The sequence below is a fragment of the Martes martes genome (assembly GCF_963455335.1).
Source record: "Martes martes genome assembly, chromosome: 5".
Lineage (NCBI taxonomy): Eukaryota > Metazoa > Chordata > Mammalia > Carnivora > Mustelidae > Martes > Martes martes.
The window spans coordinates 29,515,779-29,536,517 of NC_137892.1; the positions used below are offsets into that span (position 1 = coordinate 29,515,779).

The 20,739-nt window shown below is 45.7% G+C and overlaps 1 protein-coding gene across 2 annotated transcripts in view; it reads left to right on the forward strand.

Annotated features, from left to right (window-relative positions):
• The window catches only part of SNX24 (sorting nexin 24), a 156,167-nt gene extending 148,542 nt beyond the window's left edge, over positions 1-7,625 (forward strand). Inside the window, exons 4-8 of one of the 2 annotated variants that reach the window (XM_080805012.1) lie at positions 402-496; positions 1,896-1,928; positions 2,424-2,488; positions 6,101-6,164; positions 6,594-7,625. In XM_080805012.1, coding sequence (XP_080661138.1) covers positions 402-496; positions 1,896-1,928; positions 2,424-2,488; positions 6,101-6,164; positions 6,594-6,645 — 309 coding nt within the window. In that variant the 3' untranslated portion in view covers positions 6,646-7,625. Of the gene's footprint in view, positions 1-401; positions 497-1,895; positions 1,929-2,423; positions 2,489-6,100; positions 6,296-6,593 lie in introns of those variants that run through there. The other variant, XM_080805013.1, reaches the window with a different exon arrangement.
• The last annotated feature ends 13,114 nt before the right edge of the window (positions 7,626-20,739 follow it).

The following is a 20,739-nucleotide window of genomic DNA, read 5'->3' on the forward strand; positions in this document are numbered from 1 at the left end:
ACCCAGTAAGGAAAATTTGATGCTCGTTTCTTAGCAGTATCATTGATGCTCCCAGGTTTTTAAAATCCTCTCATGAGAATCTCCATGAAGGTAAGAATTCTGTCTACCTGGTGACCAGCTGTCTTTCCTCCTAGTCAGCATCTGATGTGTGCTAGATGATCCATAAATGCTGGCTGGGTGAGAGGATAGATTAAATAGAGTATTTGGGAACACTGAAGAGAGTGCCTGTCTCCTGAATTCTTGGTGGGTGAGATGGGGACCACCCCCCACCAACCCTTACAGATTGTGATAATGATGCTGGTAAGAACTGAGATGGGCGGTCATGACTTTTGACATAGTTCATTTGATTATTGATTGCTTAGTAAATTTTGCTTTCTAGATTCTCATTTCTCCTTTCACAGGCTGTCATTTTGGAAAATGAAGAGCTTCCCAAACTGTTCCTTGATTTCCTAAACGTGCGACACTTGCCCTCGCTACCAAAGGCAGAGAGTTGTGGGTAAGAAGCGTTGTTCCCCTATGGGACATGTATCTGAAACTACTCTACAGTTGCCAGTTGGCCTAACCAATAACCACTGCCCCCCCCCCCACCGCCTTGGGTGGTGCTGGAAGGGCCAGCCTGGTCACACCCGTTCTCTCCGCGGGGACAGCACTCACTCGCCCCCTGCCTGTGGTCAAAGGAATTCCTCTGTGGTCTTCACCCCTATATTGAGGCCAAATGGCAGGTTCAGTAACTCAGGTTTAGACTTAAGGAATTGACTTATTAAAATATGCTGCTTCCTGGAGTGATGTTACATGGTGGGAATTTTGAATCTAGATAGCCTATGGAGGGACTAATGTATTTATTTGTGGGTCTTCGAGCAAAGTCTACATGCCCATGCATGTGCAGTCACATCATCTAAGAGCTGTGAATGACCTTGGAGATGATGTTAGCCAACTCCTTTATTGTTTACCTGAGCAAGCTGAGACACAGGAATTAAGTGTCTTTCCCCAAATCTCTTGTCTTGTAGCTGGCAGAGCCCAGGCTTTCGCACTTGAGCTCTCTTCCCTGCTGTCTTTCTGCCTCTCCCACAGGACCTTCTCATGTGGGGCTGTAGATCCCAGTCCCTGTGTCCCAGAAACCAGACATTTGCTATCACCGTCAGTTGGGAAGTGTTCTTCTGAAGAATGAACTCTAAAACAAGCCCCTTGCCCAGCTCTGGGCACCTGGCTCAGGTCGAGCTGGCCTCTGAAGGCTATCAGTGTCACCCCTGACATACCAAATCCACTTACAGGGAAACACATCATTACAAAGACTCTGCAAACCCACGCAGGGGAGAGGGTTTTGTTCATCCTCCTGCCACCTCCAGGGCCCCCCGAAGGATGCACACTAACTACAAGACGGTCATGGAGACTATACCTGCGTCGGGTTAAACCCCGGCCCTCTGCGGGAGGAAAGGCTGCAGACCCTCAGCCCCCCACCCCACCCTCGCCCTGGCAGTGCTGCTCAAGGCCACTTTCCACTCACCCCACAGCGAGAATTATATACTGAGCTCACCAGGTAATAGGCATTGTCCGCGTGTCCTGTTCTGAGTTGAGTGCATTTGCTAGGAGCTTGGGGAATGTTTTTAAGAAGAGATTTTAGGAATGACAGAGTGAAATCTTATCTCCATTATAGAAGCCCGAAAGTAAAACCATAGGGTTTGTAAGTGATCCTCGAGAAAACTGAATTCAAGAATATGGCAGTCTTAGATTCTTTAGAATGAGGCATCAGTCATGCTGTGGCTTTGTCAAGACACCTCTCTTTTCCTAATGTTTCCCACTTTAGAGCTTTAAGAATACTGGCTTTTTTCCCCTTGGTTTGCAGCAACATTTACCCAACTGACGTGGTCTTCCTCTTCTTTTAAAAAAAATTCTAGATCTTTTGATGAGACGGAATCTGAAGAATCAAGGTAAGAACTAATACTAGTCAGTCAAGAGTTCCATAAAACCAGAAACAGGACTGTGGTTTTGCTAAGTGTTGAATTACTGTGGCGTAAGCGTATCACGTCACGATCTTCTTGATAATATTTGTTAGGCAGTTGTTTTACAAATATGTGGTAGAAAGGGAGAGAAGTAACCAGTTATATCGAACCCTGCATTGTTTTATGCCAGTCCTAAGAATACTATTTTATCAATAATTGTGCTCTGAGATGGTGCACTTTTCATCAGTGATTTGTCAAATAGATGGTCTACCCGTTTCAGAGTCCACAAAGAGATGCTGAGAAGGTGAACGCAGGGCTGGTTTGTTCCCTGTAACTCTGCTCACTATTATTCACCCACGCGGTGAGATACATAGACCCTGAGATGTCCCCACACAGCAGTTTGATCCCCTCAAAGCTAGTTTGTAGTGTTTTCTGTTTACCGTCGTCCCCTGATGCTGACATGCCTGTTCTTGACCTTTCCAGCAAACTGTCCCACCAACCGGTGCTGCTGTTCCTCAGGGATCCATACGTCTTGCCTGCAGCCAGCGGTAATCAAACCTGTCATCTGCTAACAGCTCTTTACTGATCTGACCCTGCACCACATAAACCACGTTTTTAATACAGGTCTAACAGAGTGACATTGGTCCAGGGCTTAATAATCTGCCAATAAACCAGCGCTCTTGGTGTAGGAGACATTCAGAATTTTAATTGGGGCAGGCCTTTCCGCACGAAATGTGATTTTTCTTTCTACATTACCAGGCAGTTTTGAATGAGAGTAATAAAGAGGAGAGATACTTATTGGCTTTTCTTTTCTTTTTGTTTTTGTTTTTGGTGGTGGTATATTTTGGTCTCTGCTTGTTTTTATCCAGATGATAAGGTTTGAGTCTAAGGCTCTGGTTCTTTTTTTTTTTTTTTAATGCTTTTTTCCCCAAAGCGGTGTATCTATATTACATGTATATCTTTACTTCTGTTTAGGTTATAGCATCTTAGGTGGTCAGCTGTGTATTTTTAGAAGTTATATACTTAAATATAATGAATTTATGCATACATGTAATCAATATTTTTAAAGATTTTATTTATTTATTTGACAGACAGAGGTCACAAGCAGGCAGAGAGCCAGGCAGAGAGAGAAGGGAAAGCAGGCTCCCTGCGGAGCAGAGAGCCTGATGCGGGGCTCAATCCCAGAACCCCGGGATCATGACCTGAGCCGAAGGCAGAGGCTTTAACCCATTGAGCCACCCAGGTGCCCCTGTAATCAGTATTTTAGCCTGGGTCCTCTCTTTATGCCAAGAAATTTGAATTCTTCAGAGTCCCTCTCAAAATGTCCTGCTCTACACCTCTTCATGAGTGCCTTCTCAGACGTTGCTCCTTTAATTTTTTAACAGCCTCATAAAATAGGCAAGGTGGCTAAAAAGAGAGTTGGAACCCCAGGAGGTCCCCAACTTGCCCGGTGTCACATGGCTGATGGGCGGACCCCTTGGTGCTTAATTTCTTTATGTTGATTGAACATTCAGCCCTTATTCGTGGGAGTGTCATAAAACACCTCTGTTCCATTCACGTGGATCATTTCCTTCCTTTACTGTCATGATGACCCACATGGTTCCCTTTTTCTCTCTCTGTCATGCTCACCTTCTGAATCTCCGGCCTCTGCCAGTTGCTCAGCACTTGCTGGACCATAAGCGCAGTGCCTTGGCCGGCCATCTTCTGTCTGCTGGGAATGCCCTGCCTGGACACCCTCGCGCGTGTCCACCGCACCCTCCTTCCCCTGGTATCTGCCCACAGAGGTCTTTCCTCACCTTCTGGTCTCCTCACCCTCAAGCCTCGCGCCCTGCTTCAGTTTTCCCCTTTATTTATCCTTCTGAAGATTTATTTCTTTATTTGGGAGACCGAAGGAAAGAGAGCAGGCTCAAGCAGGGGGAGGGGCAGAGGGAGAATCTCAAGCAGAGTCTGTGCGGAGCGTAGACCCTGATGCAGGGATCCATGTCACGACCTCAGGATTGTGACCTGAGCCGACATCAAGAGTCGGATGCTTAACCACCTGAGCCACCCCGGCACCCCTCCCCTTGCACTTAAACCACTGCTTGACCTGTTCAGGTGGTATAGCATTACTCGGAGTAATTAATGGTATTTTTCCCTTTTCGTCCTTTTCCCCAAAACTTATTTAAATTCTTTAAGCTGAACATGTTGATGATGTCATTTCACTAACCTTCAAACAAACTGTTATGTTTTGGGTGGCAGAGAATAAATACCCACCTGCTAATGCACGTCGACGTGTTCTCTTTGGGCATCTAATTGAAAATTGATCAATATCTCCATTGACGGCTCTTGGTTTCAGTACACTTCTGTGGGGGAGGAATTCTTTTAAAATTAAAATGAACTTCGCAAAATCATTGCTCTTGATTGGGTTGAAAAAAAAATAGGTTTAAGTCCTACTACAGATGATTAAAGATACGTTGTATGGAAAATTATGTTGTTTCATGCTGGATTAAAGCAAACACTAAGAAATCCAGCGTCATCACCCAGAAGTCATTGAGCTGCTTGTATACTGAAGATATGTTTTAGGCATATCTTGTGGGTGTGTTCATTTGCCTGTCTCCCTCCTAACGTGGAAATTACATGGTATGGGCAGGGACTGTTACATTACTTCTTAATTAATTAATTAGCCAGCACTTGGTACATGATGGTAGCAAGTACTAATCATGTGCCCAGCACAGGTTCAAGTGCTTTGCTTCACCCTCCAATTTGTATAATAAACTTTCAGGCAGGTACTGTTAGGAAACTTCCCTTTACTCCTCACAGGGAACCCACCACCACTTTGAACTTGTCCCCATGCACCCTGAATGGCAGCCAGAGCCATCTTTGCCAAACAGGATTCAGTTCTGTGTCACTTTGCTTAAAATACTTGCCAGGAGAGGGGTGGCTAGTGGTTCTCCCTGCTTTTCAGACAAAGCCAGAATTTCTGGGCTTGCATGCCCTCAGGCTTCCTCCCTCACTCTCTTATCAAACCTCCATTCCTGTCTTTGAACCTTCCTGGCTCCCTCCTCCCTCGGACTGGCCACCTGGCTTGCTCCCTGGAGAACCTTTCTGCCCTCCCTTTGCATGTGGCTTTATGTAGTAGGTACTATACAGAGGTTGGGTTCATAAGGGAGCGTCCTAGTTTCTATCTGCAAGTATTGGACCAACTAATTTCCTTGCATAATAACGATATTTATTGAAAGTGGTGGGCTTGGGGCGCCCGAGTGGCTCAGTGGGTTAAGCCTCTGCCTTCGGCTCAGGTCATGATCCCAGGGTCCTGGGATGGAGCCCCACATCGGGCTCTCTGCTCGGCAGGGAGCCTGCTTCCCCCTCTCTCTCTGCCCGCCTCTCTGACCACTTGTGATCTCTCTCTGTCAAATAAATAAAATCTTAAAAAAAAAAGAAAGAAAGAAAGAAAGAAAGCGGTGGGCTTTCATGTAAATCCTAGATATAATTAATTACCTGCAGATTGAAGTTGAGAAATTGAACCTCTGGGTCATGTGATGGTTGGGGGTCCCCCGTGCAAAGTATCCGTTCGTATTTTACCTGCCCTGATAACTGCAACGCACCCCGTCGAACGCACGCCTCCTCTAAAAACGTGGCTCTTTTTTCCTGACGGGATGGCTTTCCTCAGAAGTGTGCCCTTTTCAGTTGGGGAAGACGGCCCCCGTTCCTCCTGCTCCCGGGACGCGTGCGCCACGGAATGACCGTCCTCAGGACAGCTTGGACTGAACGCTGCTGTAAACCACAATGGAAAAACTGCAGCCAAGTATTCCCAGTAGAAATCTTGGAATTCCTTCAAGTATATTGAGATTTTGTTAGAAATTGAATTGCCAGTGTAATCCATCTTCCTTGTGAGAAAACATTCAGATAAAGAGCTGGGGCCTAGCAGCATTAACCATTAGAACATCCCCTAAATCAATAAGCTACAAATCTGGCCGTGCATTCCTGCAGAGCCTGGTCGTGCACCCAAGCGGCTTTCGGCCGCGGCGACATGACAGATAGCGCGTCCTCAGCGAGAGCAGGCTGCAGGGTGACGCGGGTCCCCGAGTTGCTGGGGGCCTCGCCTTGTATGGGTCTGCAGAATGCGGTCGTTGCGTTTTAGGGCCGTGCCTAAGAGAAGCTGTTTTCCTTTTGTTTTTCAGATTTTCCAAATGTGGTTATTGAAGGGGTCCTCCATGGGGTATTTTACCCCCATCTCCAGCCCAGGTAGAAATCCTCCATGGCTCGAAGAAGCTGAAGCGGGTTTCACGGAAATCGATATCTGCCAAATCAACCTAAACTCTATGACATAACAGCTCTAGCTCGCAGTAAAATTCACAGCCCCAGCTTAAGGCAGGGCAGGGACATTTCCATTAGAATGGTGCTTTTAAAAATAGAACCTGAACCTGGGCGGTGCTGAGGTTAAGGCCAAGTGGTTGAGACGAAGAAGGTAGCTGCCAGTTTCGAAACTGTAGGCAATGGCAGGGAGGGGCAAGTGTAACAAAACAGAAGTTCCTCTCTGCTTTAGTTGCACTGTTTGCTGATTAAACATCTTATCGGGAAGCGTGGCTGAGACCGATCTGCTTTGGTAGCTTTTTTGGTGGTGGTTCAGATTTTAGGACGCCGGTCTTCTCACCATGAGATTTTCTCGGTCAGTGATAGGTACATTCCATGGGAGGATCACAGAAACAGCCTGTGCTGGATGTGAGGACGGAACTAAACTGGAAATTAAACTATGCTGACGCGGTTAGGGCATTTTTAAGACTCTCATGGCGATTCACACGGCAGTGGAGTTGCTTCATGCCTGGGGCTTAGCTTCTAGTGTCAGGACCTAAGATGAAAGAGAACGTGGAGAGCGCCTCCTTGACAGCCGTTTCAGAAGGCGCCATATTGGAAATCTGCACGTGCCACACAACCAGGTTTTCCTCCGGTGTTGGAAGAAAGGACAGTTTCTTCCGTTGAAGACCATTTGACATTGTCGGCGTTCGTTTAGGGCAATGTTGCATAGAACCACATACCTTTCAACACTAGAATCAGTCACCCTGCGCCCTCCAGGATGCTTGTCTTCTGAGAGACCGACGTGAACTGACTTTACCTGAGGAGACGCCACAGTGGTAGCGCTTGGTTTCCTCAAGGTTCTTCAACCCTCATCAGGGTTTACTCTTTCATTCAATTGGTGGGATTTTCATGGGATTCATCGTTATTTTCCTTATTGTTTCCCTTTCGCTGACCTCCTATATGGAATTGGTATAAGTTCAACGGATGAGCTGACTCCACTGTACATCTCACTGACATTCATATTTTGAGTAGTAAAGGACAAAAGCATATATACAAACTATGTATGTGCTGTATGGGGGCATTTCGTCGAAAACTGATTCATAGCTAGCCTATTTATGGTTATTCATTTTACTAAGCATCTGTGTGGGAGAAAAATATTTGGGTTCAAAATGAATAACTAAATCATGGTTTTTGGTTAGGATCTAAATATACGGGTTTCAAGCCTGCTGCGGACTTTGAGAGATAACGATTATGATAGATGTGTTACTTCATGCTAGAAACAGGCAAGGACTCTGTAATCTAGTGTCATGAACCAAAAATAACTGAATACTCATGTGTGGGAGATATTTTTTAAATGTTTTGTTGTTAGCTATTTTGAGTTAAATAAAAACAAAGAACAAGAAGTGTTTGAATTTGTCTTCTAGGATTTTACTGGAAACACAAATTGTGTCTTATCTTTTTACACACACACACACACTGGAAACACAAATTGTGTCTTATCTTTTTACACACACACACACACACAACTTCTCACATAGGTGCTTATTTCTAATCTAAGTATTAAGTTACCTCATCTTTAAGCAAATAGGTACTCATTAAATAGGCGATGACTTACAAAGAGGGCAGGATTTTTTTTAAGATTTTATTTATTTATTTGACAGGGAGAGAGAGCAGATTTTATTTTATTTTTTATTTTATTTTTTTTAAATATTTTATTTATTTATTTGACAGAGACACAGCGAGAGAGGGAACACAAGCAGGGAGAGTGGGAGAGGGAGAAGCAGGCTTCCCGCCGAGCGGAGAGCCCGATGCAGAGCTCGATCCCAGGACCCTGGGATCATGACCTGAGTAGAAGGCAGACGCTCAACGACTGAGCCACCCAGGCGCCTTTATTTTATTTTATTTAAGATTTTATTTATTTATTTGACAGAGAGGGAGAGCAGCAGGCAGAGGGAGAAGCAGGCTCCCCACTGAGCAGGGAGCCCGACGTGGGACTTGATCCCAGGACCCAGGGATCATGACCTGAGCCCAAGGCAGATGCTTTACCAACTGAGCGACCCAGGCACCCCAGGAATTTTTTTAAATATAAAAACCAAGCATTTTTGGTGGCACGCTGCTCAGGAAATCTCTTCTGAGGATTGTTTTTTTAGTGATGACTTTTATTTATTATTTAATGATTTTTAATATGTAATTTCATATTCCATTTCAATTCCATCATAGGAAATAGAGGCCACAGTAGGTATTTCAAGCAGAATGGACTAATAAGAAACTGGATGCTCGTAGAATCTTTTGGAAGGATGAGGAGAGTGAACTCCTAGGAGGTAATCCAGGAGTGACTCCTGGAATCCTCCAGCAACATCTGGTACTCTGCCTGCCAGGAGAGCTACAGCCTCTGCCTTAAGCAGGAATTCAGGGAGGCTGAATTCAGGAGGAATTAGGAGGCTGCTCCTGGAGCTGCTGAGGTAAAGAAAAAAAAAAAACACACACCACTGTACCTATGATCCAGCTACCAGCAAGTAAGTTCAGGAAGTCACTGGGACCACCTGGAATGCCTCATAGCAGTACCCAGGAAGCAGGGGGCCTGGGCCCGGATCAGTGTCCAGCTGATTCTACCTACAGCACCATTGCCTCTGAATCCCCATGGCCTTGCTTGCCCACAACGACAGCCCCACGCAGCGGGAAGATGGTGTTCACCCACTTCCATCTTCCACTCTTATCTCATGAACGCACGTCCATTAGAATCTTGTTTCGATGCCCAGCTTCAAGGGAGTCTGGAAGGGGCTGGAACTTCCAGGTCGCTGAAGTTCAGGAATGAACATTGGAAAGACGACGGAATATATTTCCACAGTTGAACATGGAGTAGCGTATGCAAGGATCTATAGAAAAGGAAAATCTCCCACCCTGTCTTCTGTATTCCTGCTCCCGCCACAAGCAACCGCTGTGCTTAGTTTAGGTGTGCGTTTGCAGAGAGAGTTCATCCACGTGTAAACAAATAATGGACATTTAGTGTACGTGTTCCAACCCCCCACCCCATCTTTTAATAGAACGTAGACAATAGAGCAGTAAAGGGTAGAGGGTCATAAACAGAATAAAGAAAAGGAAAAGAAACCAAAACCCCACTGCCACTGGAGGCAGGATGTGGGGACAGCATATCTGCTGTGTTCCTCCTTAGTGCATTTGGTGGTGTGCCTGGACTTGGTCTCCAATTCCCCCAGGTCTTCATGCAGAGCCCCTCGCTGGCCTCACCTCCACCACACGGCCATTTCCGGACCAGCACTCCTGGTGTCCTTTCTCCCCCACCCCAATGTTTCAAACCACCGGCCATCTCTACAACCCTGATCATGCTGACCATCCCAACCTGGTAAGTCCGCAGTCTCATTTCACTTTGAAAAGCATAGAAATCCCATGATCACAGTTGAGAAAGAACAAATGGCTTTCATCTCCTTTGTCACCTTTTGATGAAATGGTAATGGCTGTCCAACATGTTCGGCCGAGGATGCCTGCACAGCCATTGGGGTGGTGACTCTCAAAAGCAGCCAATGACAAGTGTCGGCGAGGATGTGGACACCGTGAAACCCTCATTGCTGGTGACAGTGTAAAATGGTGCGTCCTCTGCAGAATGGTCTAGCAGTTTTTCCAAAGATGACCCTGTGAGCCGGCAGGTCCCCCTTCTGGGTGTATACCTGGAGGGAGCCAAGTCAAGGGACTTGAACAGATTATTTGCACACCCCAGTTCTTAACATTGTTCACAAACACCAACAGGTGGAAGCAACACAAGTGTCCATCCGTAGATGAATGGCCAAACAAAATGGTCTGTGCATGGAATGGGATGTTATTCAGTGCTCAAAAGGAAGGAAGTTCTCATACATGCTATAGCTTGGGTGAAAGTGAAAGGACGACTCCTGTGTGATTCTACTACTATGAAATACCTACAATAGTCCAGCTCCTCGAAACAGAAAGTAGAACGGTGGTTGTCAGTGGCTGGGGGAGGGAGAAATGAGGAATCAATGTGTATTGGGTTTCAGCAGGGGAAGATAAAGTTCTGGAGATGGGGGGATGGTGATGCTTGGATGATAGTGTGACTGTACTTGACGCCACTGAACTGTACTCTCTGTAATGGTTAAAATGGTAAATGTCATGTCATGCATGTTTACCAAAATGTTTTTCAAGTTTTATTTTTTAAAGGATTCTAAGTGAGTACGGATGTAATGCACTAACCAATTAATGGTATCTGCCGGGGAGCAGGAGGGATTTGGACACACATCCTGGGTGCCATGCTCCTCTCCCCGACAACCTCTCAAACACCAGTTCTCCCTCGGGGCCACGTCCACATCGGGATCGGCAGGTCTCTGAATCACTAAATCTGGGCTGGGTAGGGGCCTTTCTTTGGGTACTTCGAAAAACCGCCAAGTTGATGCCGATAACACACGTATGTTAGGAACCCCTGTTGGAGGGATGTGAGGAGGTAAGTCGCTTTATGAACTATTCTTCTTTCATGGCTGCTGACTTTCCTACCTCCTGCAAGACCCACTATGAAGAGAACATCCCTCCCACTCCCGCAGGAGGCCCCAGGGAGGTAGGTGCTCCTCATAGTCCTTCAGGGAGTGTAACACACCACAGACTGGGCGGCTTGTGAACGGCCTGATCCATTTCTCATGGTTCTGGAGGCTGGGAAGTCCAAGCTAGGGCCCTGGCACTTGAGGGTCTGGTGTGGGGTGATCTTTCCTGTGTCCTCACGTGGTGGGAAAGAGGTGAGGAATCTCTCTGGAGCCTCTTAAAGGGGCACCCATCCCTTATTACCTCCTAAAGGTCCTACCTCCAAACACCACCACACTGAGGATTAGGTTTCAATGTATGAATTTGGGGCTGGTGGGTGGGACACCGACATTCAGAGAGCAGGACTCTGCAGAAGCAGCAAGAGCGACAGACACCTGTGAGTCGTGGTCTCATGGATGCCCTTGTTGAACATGTATTCAGTTCCTCATCCATGCCTCTGAGCTCCCTCACCAGATTAAGGCACTGTGTCAGGCATCTAAAGAACAGAGACAGAATCATTGCTTTTTTTGGAATTTGGGGCCATTTACTAGAGTATCTTTCCGTTTAATTGAATTGGTTATGAGGTTCAGGGAGTAAGGCTGTCCTCTCCAGCCTCTCTATAGACGCAACTTTGAAGCTGTCCTTTTCATCCGGGCTTTGTTGTGGTTTTCATCCTTGATGATAATCACAGATCTTGAATTCCACAGCGGAAACCCAGGGAAGAAGCAGACACTAACTCAAAACTGATATTTCTGCAACATTTATGTGTCCTGCCCCGAGAGCATGCGTAGTGAAAGTCTGGGCTCTGGTGAGGACGAAGAGACATTCACTTTTGTGTGAGGGGGAGCAGGGTACATTAAAACGGTAAACCTCTGAAGTCCCTAGAATTATTTAGAGAAGAATTTGGTTTTATATCCTAGGAGTAGAACCGTCAGTCTGACCTCTAGAATGTGAACCGTTGTCTGTCTTCAGGACTCTCCCATCATCAGTCAGAGACCGCAACAGTGTTTCCAGCTTTGACACTCTATTTGGATACTCCTGTGGGCTGAGCTCCTACTGAGTGCTACATAGTGTTGGATAAGGTTTTTTTCAGACCTCATCCCAATATAACTTCACAAACTTTTTATGAGCTTTCATTGAAAAAGAACGTGAAGTTCAGAGGGATTGGTAAGTAGCTACTACGTCTGAGTGCCAATTTGGGTGCCGAGAGGTTCTAGGCTAAATTCTTTCCATAGATTGTCCCACTGAAGACTCACGACATCTTTATGAGGTCTGTATTCTTACCATTCCACTTTTACAGAGAGAAATGAAAGCTAGAAAGACAAAAGACCTTGGCCAAGGCTACCAGTTAATAAAGGAGATCAGATTTTGAAACTTTTATCCCCCGAATTTAGGCTCATGCACTCCCCCATCAGTTTCCCAGTACAATGGTTTGTATTTATGCGCATATTTGAGCCACACGTGAGTACTCCAGTGGGAAAGAGCAGGGCGTCTAGCGGTTGCTGATCTTTCTACAGGACATTGCAAATTACCGGGCGCTTTCCCCTCCCACGTGATGAAACCGGGCTCTGTGTGCCCAGCTGCAGCCTCCTCCCGCATCTCCCTGGGTCCACTGTCACTGCAGGCTGATCGACACACTAGAGCCGCAGGTGTCTTTTTCAAGTGTCCATCAGATCGTGTCACCTGCTCATGATCTTCCAGGAGCTTCCATTTCCACGTAAAGCTGAAATTCCCGCCACCCTCTCCAAGTTCCTCCTTCAGGTGTTCATCCAATGGTGACACTGGCATTTCCGTCCCCAGGACTTGCCAACCCTGGTCCTTCCTCGGGACCTGCTGGTCTCTGGCTGAAATAGCTGTTCTCCCTTGGGAAAATGCTCATTCTCAAACCTGCAGGTCTCCGCTTACACCTCCCCTCCACAAAGAACCCCTCTTTGGTCACGCCAGTCTGCACCATGATTTTTAAACATCCCTCGCATTGAAGTAGAATTGACACACACTAGTTTCCAGCGTGCAACATGATTGAACAATTCTGTACATTACCCAGTCCTCACCATAAGTGCAGTCACCATCTGACACCATACAACCTTATTACAACATTGTTGACTCTATGCCCTGTGCTGTACTTTTCATCTCTGTGACTTACTTATTGTGTATCTGGAAGTTTGTATCTCTGAACCCCCATCACCTGCTTAGCCCATCTCCCCACCCCCTCCCCTCTGGCAACCGCCAATATGTATCTGTGAGTCTGCTTGTGTGTCCATTCATTTGTTTTTTGGTTGCACATGTAAGTGAAATCATGTGGTGTTTGTCTCTCTCTGACTTCTTGTGCATCAGAGCAAACTGTTACTTCATAGCAGTTTTCACCATCTGTAATTATCCTGTTTGCTTATTTGTTGACTGTCTTTCCCCTGCAAAGAACTTGAGCTCCGGGAGAGCAGAGGCATCTCCTGACTTGTTTCTGTTCCTCCTTCAGTGCGGGGCCAGGAGTAGATCTCAGGAGACACTGTTGAAGGAGTAGATACCCAGTGCCCGTGTTCCCAGTGCCCAACTCAAGGGCGGCAGAAACTTCATAAGTGCATGTGGAGTCAGTGACCTTGAATGAGGATTTGCTAACATCTTCCCCAGTTCCTGTAACGTTTCATTACATCCTGATCTGAAAACAAGGATTTCCTACAATTGCTCACTAATTTGATTGGGTTGGGCAACTACACACTTGGGTGATTTCTTAAACTATCCTACTTAACAAATGTTGAAGCTAATTCAGTGGTTAGAAGCCATGTTGGGGAGATGCCCTAGGGCAGTGATTTTCAAAGTTTGGACCTGGAACCAGCAGCATCTGCATCACCCAAGAACTTGTTGGAGTATTATTTCTTAGGTCCTGCCCCAGATATACGGACTCTAGTCACTGCTCTGAGTGTGGGGCCTGGAGATCTGGTAAGCCCTTCAGGTGATTCTCGGGCACAAGGAAGTCTGAGAACCACACTAAGACATTTCAAATTATTTTCGTGTTGCATATTTTTTAAATGCTTAAACTTAAAAAAAATCTTTTTAATAAAAAAAATAACCTCACTATTTCTAGGGGGAGCAGACACAGAGTCAAACATTGTCAGGAGGGCTACAACAGAAGGCTGATGATACCTTTACAACAGTCCAACCCAATAGCATCTTCGCAAAACTGATAAGGTATTTTAAGTGTAGTAAAAGATAAGAGCTCTCACACTTTGAAATTATCTTCTATCATATGAACTTTTGTATCTGTTATCATGGTAATTTTTCTTCATAGAAGGCAACAAAATGTTTTTCTGAATCCTTGGTATCTTTCTAAATTTGAATCTGAATTTGAATGTGACTTCATGGAACTTATAGAATATTGTGCTATTGGATGGATAAAAATCCCTGAAATTTGTCATTATGAAGTGTGTTCCTTGCTATGAGGAAAAATGAAAATTGACTTCAATTGCAAGGAGGATACCTAATTTAGATCAGGGCAGGGCAGAAAACTTCTCTGAGGAAGTGGCACTGAACTTGAGACCTAAAGAGTACTGGCGGAATTAGGCAAAGAAAGGGGGAGGGGAGTGTACAGCAGAGAGATGAGCAGGTTCCCTGATCAGGAGAGAACTGTATCAAGTCTTCACAGAAAGTCAGTGAGTGTGGAGGACAATGAGGGGCTGATGCCATATTCCACAGCACTCCCCTCGAGAGGTGGCTTTCAAGACTTTGACTCATAGCCTATGTGTGATCAGAAGCCATTGATGGGTTTTACACAGAAGAAATATGATCTATTTTATTTTCCTTTATTCAGCTTTACTGAGGTATAATTGACAATCTTATTTTTTACATTCATTTAATTTTTTAAATTATGAGACATTTTAAAATTTTTTTCAAGTTTTTTTATTATTTAGTTTGTCTCTACTCCCCACGTGGAACTTGAACTCATGACCCAGAGATCGAGAGTCTCACTCTCCTCCCACTGAGCCAGCCAGCTGCCCCAGCATGAAATATCTTAAACCATGAACTTAAAAAAATCCTCAGACAGCTTGTAAACATCAACAAACAATATACCACTTAGGATAATGCCCATGATGAATCACACTTGAGCCGATTTATTTTTAAAAGATCCCTCTGGGGGGCACCTGGGGGGCTCAGTGGGTTAAAGCCCCTGCCTTCGGCTCACGTCATGATCTCAGGGTCCTGGGATCGAGCCCCACATTGGGTTCCCTGCTCAGCAGGGAGCCTGCTTCCCCCTCTCTCTCTGCCTGCCTCTCTGCCTGCCTCGCTGCCTACTTGTGATCTCTCTCTCTGTCAAATAAATAAATAAAAATCTTTAAAAGATCCCTCTGGCTGCTGATGGGGAATGGACTGGCCAGGTGCAGGATCTGAAGCAGAGAGACTGTTAGGGAACCCCTTGAATAATCTGGGTGAGCGATGACCCTTTGTGGGAGGGTGGTAGCTGTGAAGAGGATGAGATGTGGATATCAAGATATATCGCACAGCTTACCAATGACCTTAATGATGAACTTGGATGTAGTACATAAAAGGAAGGGAGAAAGAAGTCAAGGACGGGTTTTGGGCTCGCGAAGCGGTGGGATGGTGGTGCCATTCATTGACTGGGGCTGGGAGTGGGAGGTTGGGACCTGCTTTATACTAAATGTTTGCCCCCCCTCGCCCACGTTCATATGTTGAGACCTACTCCCCAGGGTGATGGTATTTGGAAGTGGGCTTTTAGGAGGTGGTTAGGTCATGCAAGCAGGGAATTCCCTTGCTCTGTCCACCATGCAAGGACACCACAAAAAGATGTCAGTCCATGGAACAGGAAGAGGACCCTCACCAGTACCCTCTTTGGCCACCAGTCTCCAAAAGGGTGTTCACAAACCACTCAGTCTGTGGTACTTTGCTGTAGCAGCCTGAATGAGAACAGAACCCCTATCCCCAGGGAGCTCCAGGTTTTTGGATAAACCCTTTCCATCTTGGTCTCTTCTCCAGTGCATACACAGTGACCCCTCCTTCATGAGTTATAGCTGCAGCAGCATGAAAAGGAGACTAGGTGCATTACTGAGACACCAGCAGAAGGAAACTAATCTGAATTGTTGCCATTGTGGTGATAGTTGGGTGCTGAATTCTTCCCCACTTTTTGCACTAGAGTCTGTAAGATGCTACGTACCCAGGAGCAGAGCAGAGCCCTGAGGGCAAACCTGTGATGCTAATGGCCAAGGGCATGATATTGATACCTGCCTGAGTTTCCAAGTGGTGTGTGGTGGGATCATATATACTTTTCTCATTGGCCACCCCCACCCCCTGCACCAGGCACGCCACAGGAATCCCCCAACAGATGAGGATTCAAATGTGAGCCTTTCTAGGGTGGACGACCTGACTTCCATAGTATTTACGACTAGAGAGAGTAGTTTCTCATCGCCTCTCAGGTTGAACCCAAACAGCTCGGCTCAAGGCTGAGCCTCCACCAGCTGCCGGCAGTCAGCCATGCTCTCAGCCAAGGAATGACATGGAAGTCAGCTACCATCCACCACAGACACTGCCGCTTAAATCTTACCACCACCTGGACCTTTCCTTTCATTGCTGGACGCCCACCTCATCTTTGTTGATCTACTTCTACCCTACCCTTCAAACCTCAACTCAGAAGATACATATTTTTTTAAAGGCAACAGTCTTTGAAAAAGCAGAATGAGTGGAAAGATGAATGCCAATGTTGAATGATCTTTATAGTCCTGGGAGATTTTAAGTACCTCATGGTATAAATGTAGACATATTGTTTTTGGTTACTGGTTCTGAACACACTTACTAAGCATCAGTTATGTGTAAAACAGCGGGGGTGGGTGTTACAGTGAAGATCTAATCCTTGCCTTAGAGGAGCCTCCAGTCCCAGAGGGGATGGGAGACATCTAGAAGCAAGCAGTTAGAACCCTGGCCGAGGAAGTTTCCAGTGAAGGCTCACAGACGGAGCCTCATACTGAGTCCTGCAGAGTCACGGGGAGCTGACGCGGTGAGGAAGGCTTGCGAGGCAGAGCAAACAGCTTGTACAAGGTTTGGAAGCACCTCGGAAGTTCTGAGATCTTTGTGAGAGAGCTATCCTTCCCAGCCAGTGCGGATAAATGAAGTCTTGAATCTCTCTGCTCCGCGCTGGTTGGTTCTCATTCCTGTCCTCATGATATCCTGTCACAGTGTGGCTCCCAGTGCTCAGAAGAGGCTCAGGGACAGACCCGTCTCCGTGTCCAGGTTGGAAGAAAAGATGGAGGTTTTCAAATGGAAGGATCTATCCAAATTACAGGACCTGCTACTTAGCACCTGGGACAGAAGGGGACCAGAGTTTTCACAGCACTTTACACGTGCCCAGTGTGCTTTGGGAAGAAAGTCCTTCCCACCCTCTGAAAAAGTAATGGATGTGGGTACAGATGACTCCTAAGAAAACCTCAGAAGTGGGCATCAGGGGGATATTGGCATGTTGGGTTCTCTCCCTATGCTCCAAATCCTGACTCCTGAGCATTCTGTGGGAACTAGTGATGGGATGAAAATTCCACGTATGGATTTTGTGATGCATGTGGTCTTGGCTTGAGTATTTGTCAGATGGACCTTTTTTTTCCCTCTCTCTCTTCCAGACAGGACTCCTGTGACTCGTCACTGTTGTTCTGTGTTAGTGCCAAGTGCTTTTCCATCATTCAAGAATATCAGTAACACCAGCAAACCTTCAGGCAGGTGATGTTATATTACACCTAAAACCTATGCTTGGCCGAAATGGCAAGTCCACAAGATGAATGACAGACTTAAGTAAAAGCCGTTATGTATTTAACAGTACAAAAATTTTCCATTACAAATACTGTTTTTACTCTTTCTTAATTAAAAAAAAAATGCCTTGGGGGGCTTTGAATTTCCAAGCTTTCCAGATCAAAGATTTCTTCAGCTGTCTGAATTATAGGAATGTTGAAAAACAAAAACAAATCCTTTTCCTGCTATAAAATCCTTGCCATGTTTTTGTCTTTCTGTAACTCAAAACGGCTGAACTTTTCAAAAAAGGAGTTTGGTGAGTTCTGCTCAAAACTCATCAGACGTGAAGTAATTAATACTTTTTCAAGTATTATCAGTCTGTCCCAGGAATAAATGTTACTTAAGTTTATCTTGTTTGACGATCCCCAGAATTGCTAAACAGCACTTGGAATAAAACAACTCAGGGCTCAGGATACCAAAATATTTTCAATTGCTTACTGAAGTGATTCAGGACCAAATTTCAATAATAGGGGCACGGTGGTGGTGGTGGCCAGGATAATTTTCCTCTGCTTCTGCACATGCCCTTTGCTACTACGTGTCCTTCTCACAGCACGATTGCCCAAAGAGCGAACTGTTGACTTCAAAAGCTTTTGCAGAAAGCAGTAGTTGATAGTTATGAGTTTGGGGATACTTTTGGTCTAAGGCGTGACCGTCTCTGTTTGAGACACAAACAGCTCTGAGCAGGAGGTGTGTCGTTGGGGTCATTGGCTATCTGCTAGAACACACAGCCTGGCTGTTTTACTCCCTGGCGTGAAGTGCTCTTAGAGTTTCCACACTTTGAAAATGAACCGCTTTTTGCTTTGTCACTAGGGAAAGGTCATTATGCTCGTACTAATTAAAAAAACAAAAAACAAAAAACAAAAAAAAACTACATGGCCGAAGTCCGTGTCCCCATGCACACGGGGAGCAGTGGCTCACGTGCCCACCTTCTGACACTGAGACTTGTGGCACTTTGTGCGGCTAACACATTTTTGTTTCCAATGTCCTCCCATGTTACCTTAAAAACATTTTTAAATACTTTTCTTCTAATTATTAATACGAAATGTACCTTAGAGGAAAATTGGAAGACCAAAACAAGCAAAAATATATGTGTGTGTATTTATATATAAACTTAAGAGCTTAAAAATCCCACCATTTGCATTTGCTTTATGATAATTTATATTTTGCTGCATTTGCCTTGTGAGAATGTATTTACCTGCTTGAGATCATGCCGCACACAGAATTCCTACTTTTTTCTTGAAAAGGGCCATTTTCTCATGTTGCTCTAAGTTTTATATCATTCGTCTTAATGAATGCACGCTAGTCTATTATGGGATGTATGACTTATAACCATTTTGGGGGACATTCAAGTTGCTTCAGTATCTTGTTAGCATAAATAATTCTGCAATTCACATCTTTTTTTTTTTTTTTTTTTTTTTTTTTAAGTTAACTCTACTCCCAACATGGGGCTCAAACTCACGATCCCAAGATCAAGAGTCACAAGCTTTACCAACAGAACCAGCCAGGTGTCCCTGCAATTCACATTTTTGTACATAAAACTTTTCCTTATTGCTCTGTTAAACAAAGACTTTAAGTTCCAAGTCACAAACATTCAATTTGCCCTGGCTTAAGCGAAAAAAAGGGAATGTATTAGCTTGCAGAGCTGAAGAGCTCAGCTAAAGAGCTAAAGCTCAGCTGAGCTAAAGAGCTCAGTGTAGAGATGTGCTTCAGGCATGGCTGGACTCAGGAGCTCATTGGCGTCTTCGGGAATACAGCTTTCTGTTTCCTGGATCGGCTTCCCTTTGTGAGGGTTTCATTCTCAGGCTTGCTCCTTTACAGCCTCTGAGAAGCAAGATGGCAATTTTTTCCCAATATTTCCATTGAAAGTCCCACAATTAAGACTCACTACCATGATTCAGGTCAAATGCCCTTTCCCTGAGCCAGTCACCAGGCCCAGGACATCCTTCAGGACATTCCTCTTCCACCTCACTTCCCCACCACCCTTGCTCTGCACACCTGGACCCTGATCTTTCTTGAAACCACCAGCGCGGCCATCACCCAGGGTCACAGGCTCACATATCCTTTGTTCCATGTCCTCGTGGCTAACTGCCCCCTCACTTCCTTCAGCCTACACCCAGGACTTCCCAGATCACTTCTTGACTCTGTCCTCTCTCCCTGCTGTTTCTCTTCAGAGACTATGACTACCTGATGTCCTGTTACATATTCATGTGGTAGATGTTTGAACCATTTCTTTCTTCATGGGGACCACAATGGCTGCCCCTGTGAGCAGCTCTACCCAGCACTCAATAAATAATTATCAAGTGAGCCACGTATGTACCCATCCATAGGGTCTGCCTCCCCTACCGATAAGAAGTACTTGAGGGAATGCTCTGATTCCCTGAAGAAAGTGGGTAGCCATCTCCAGGCCATGGGGACCGGATGCTGGACTGACCAAACAGCGATGCCCATGACAATTTGACGTCACTTTCCAGAGCAACGTCCCAGGAATAGGACTTCAAAGGATGTGAATGTTTTGAGTTTCTGGATGTGTATACTAGCTCCCCTATAAAAATCCTCCTTGTGGAAGAAGAAGCAGTCTTTTTTTTTTAAGATTTTATTTATTTATTCGACAGAGATCACCAGTAGGTAGAGAGGCAGGCAGAGAGAGAGGGGGAAGCAGGCTCCCCGCTGAGCAGAGAGCCCGACGCGGGGCTCGATCCCAGGACCCTGAGATCATGACCTGAGCAGAAAGCAGAGGCTTAACCCACTGAGCCACGCAGATGCCCCCGAAGCAGACTTTCTTTTTTTTTTTTTTTTTTTATTTTAAAGATTTTTTTTTATTTATTTATTTGTCAGAGAGAGAGAGAGAGAGAGAGAGAGCGAGCACAGGCAGACAGAGTGGCAGAGTGAGAAGCAGGCTCCCTGCGGAGCAAGGAGCCCGATGTGGGACTCGATCCTAGGACGCTGGGATCATGACCTGAGCCGAAGGCAGCCGCTTAACCAACTGAGCCACCCAGGCGTCCCCGAAGCAGACTTTCTTAAATGAAGACCGACTCATGCCCTTCCCCAGCTTAACACTGATAGCGTCCCACTGTACTGTGCATCAAGAAAGAACTCAAACCTGGCACCTAGGCCCAGAACAGTCCAATCTCAGCCTGGGCCCTCTGACCTCTCGGGTGCCAGCAGGCCCTGGATACCACTCCTCACCTCAGGACCCTCATGACTTCAGCTT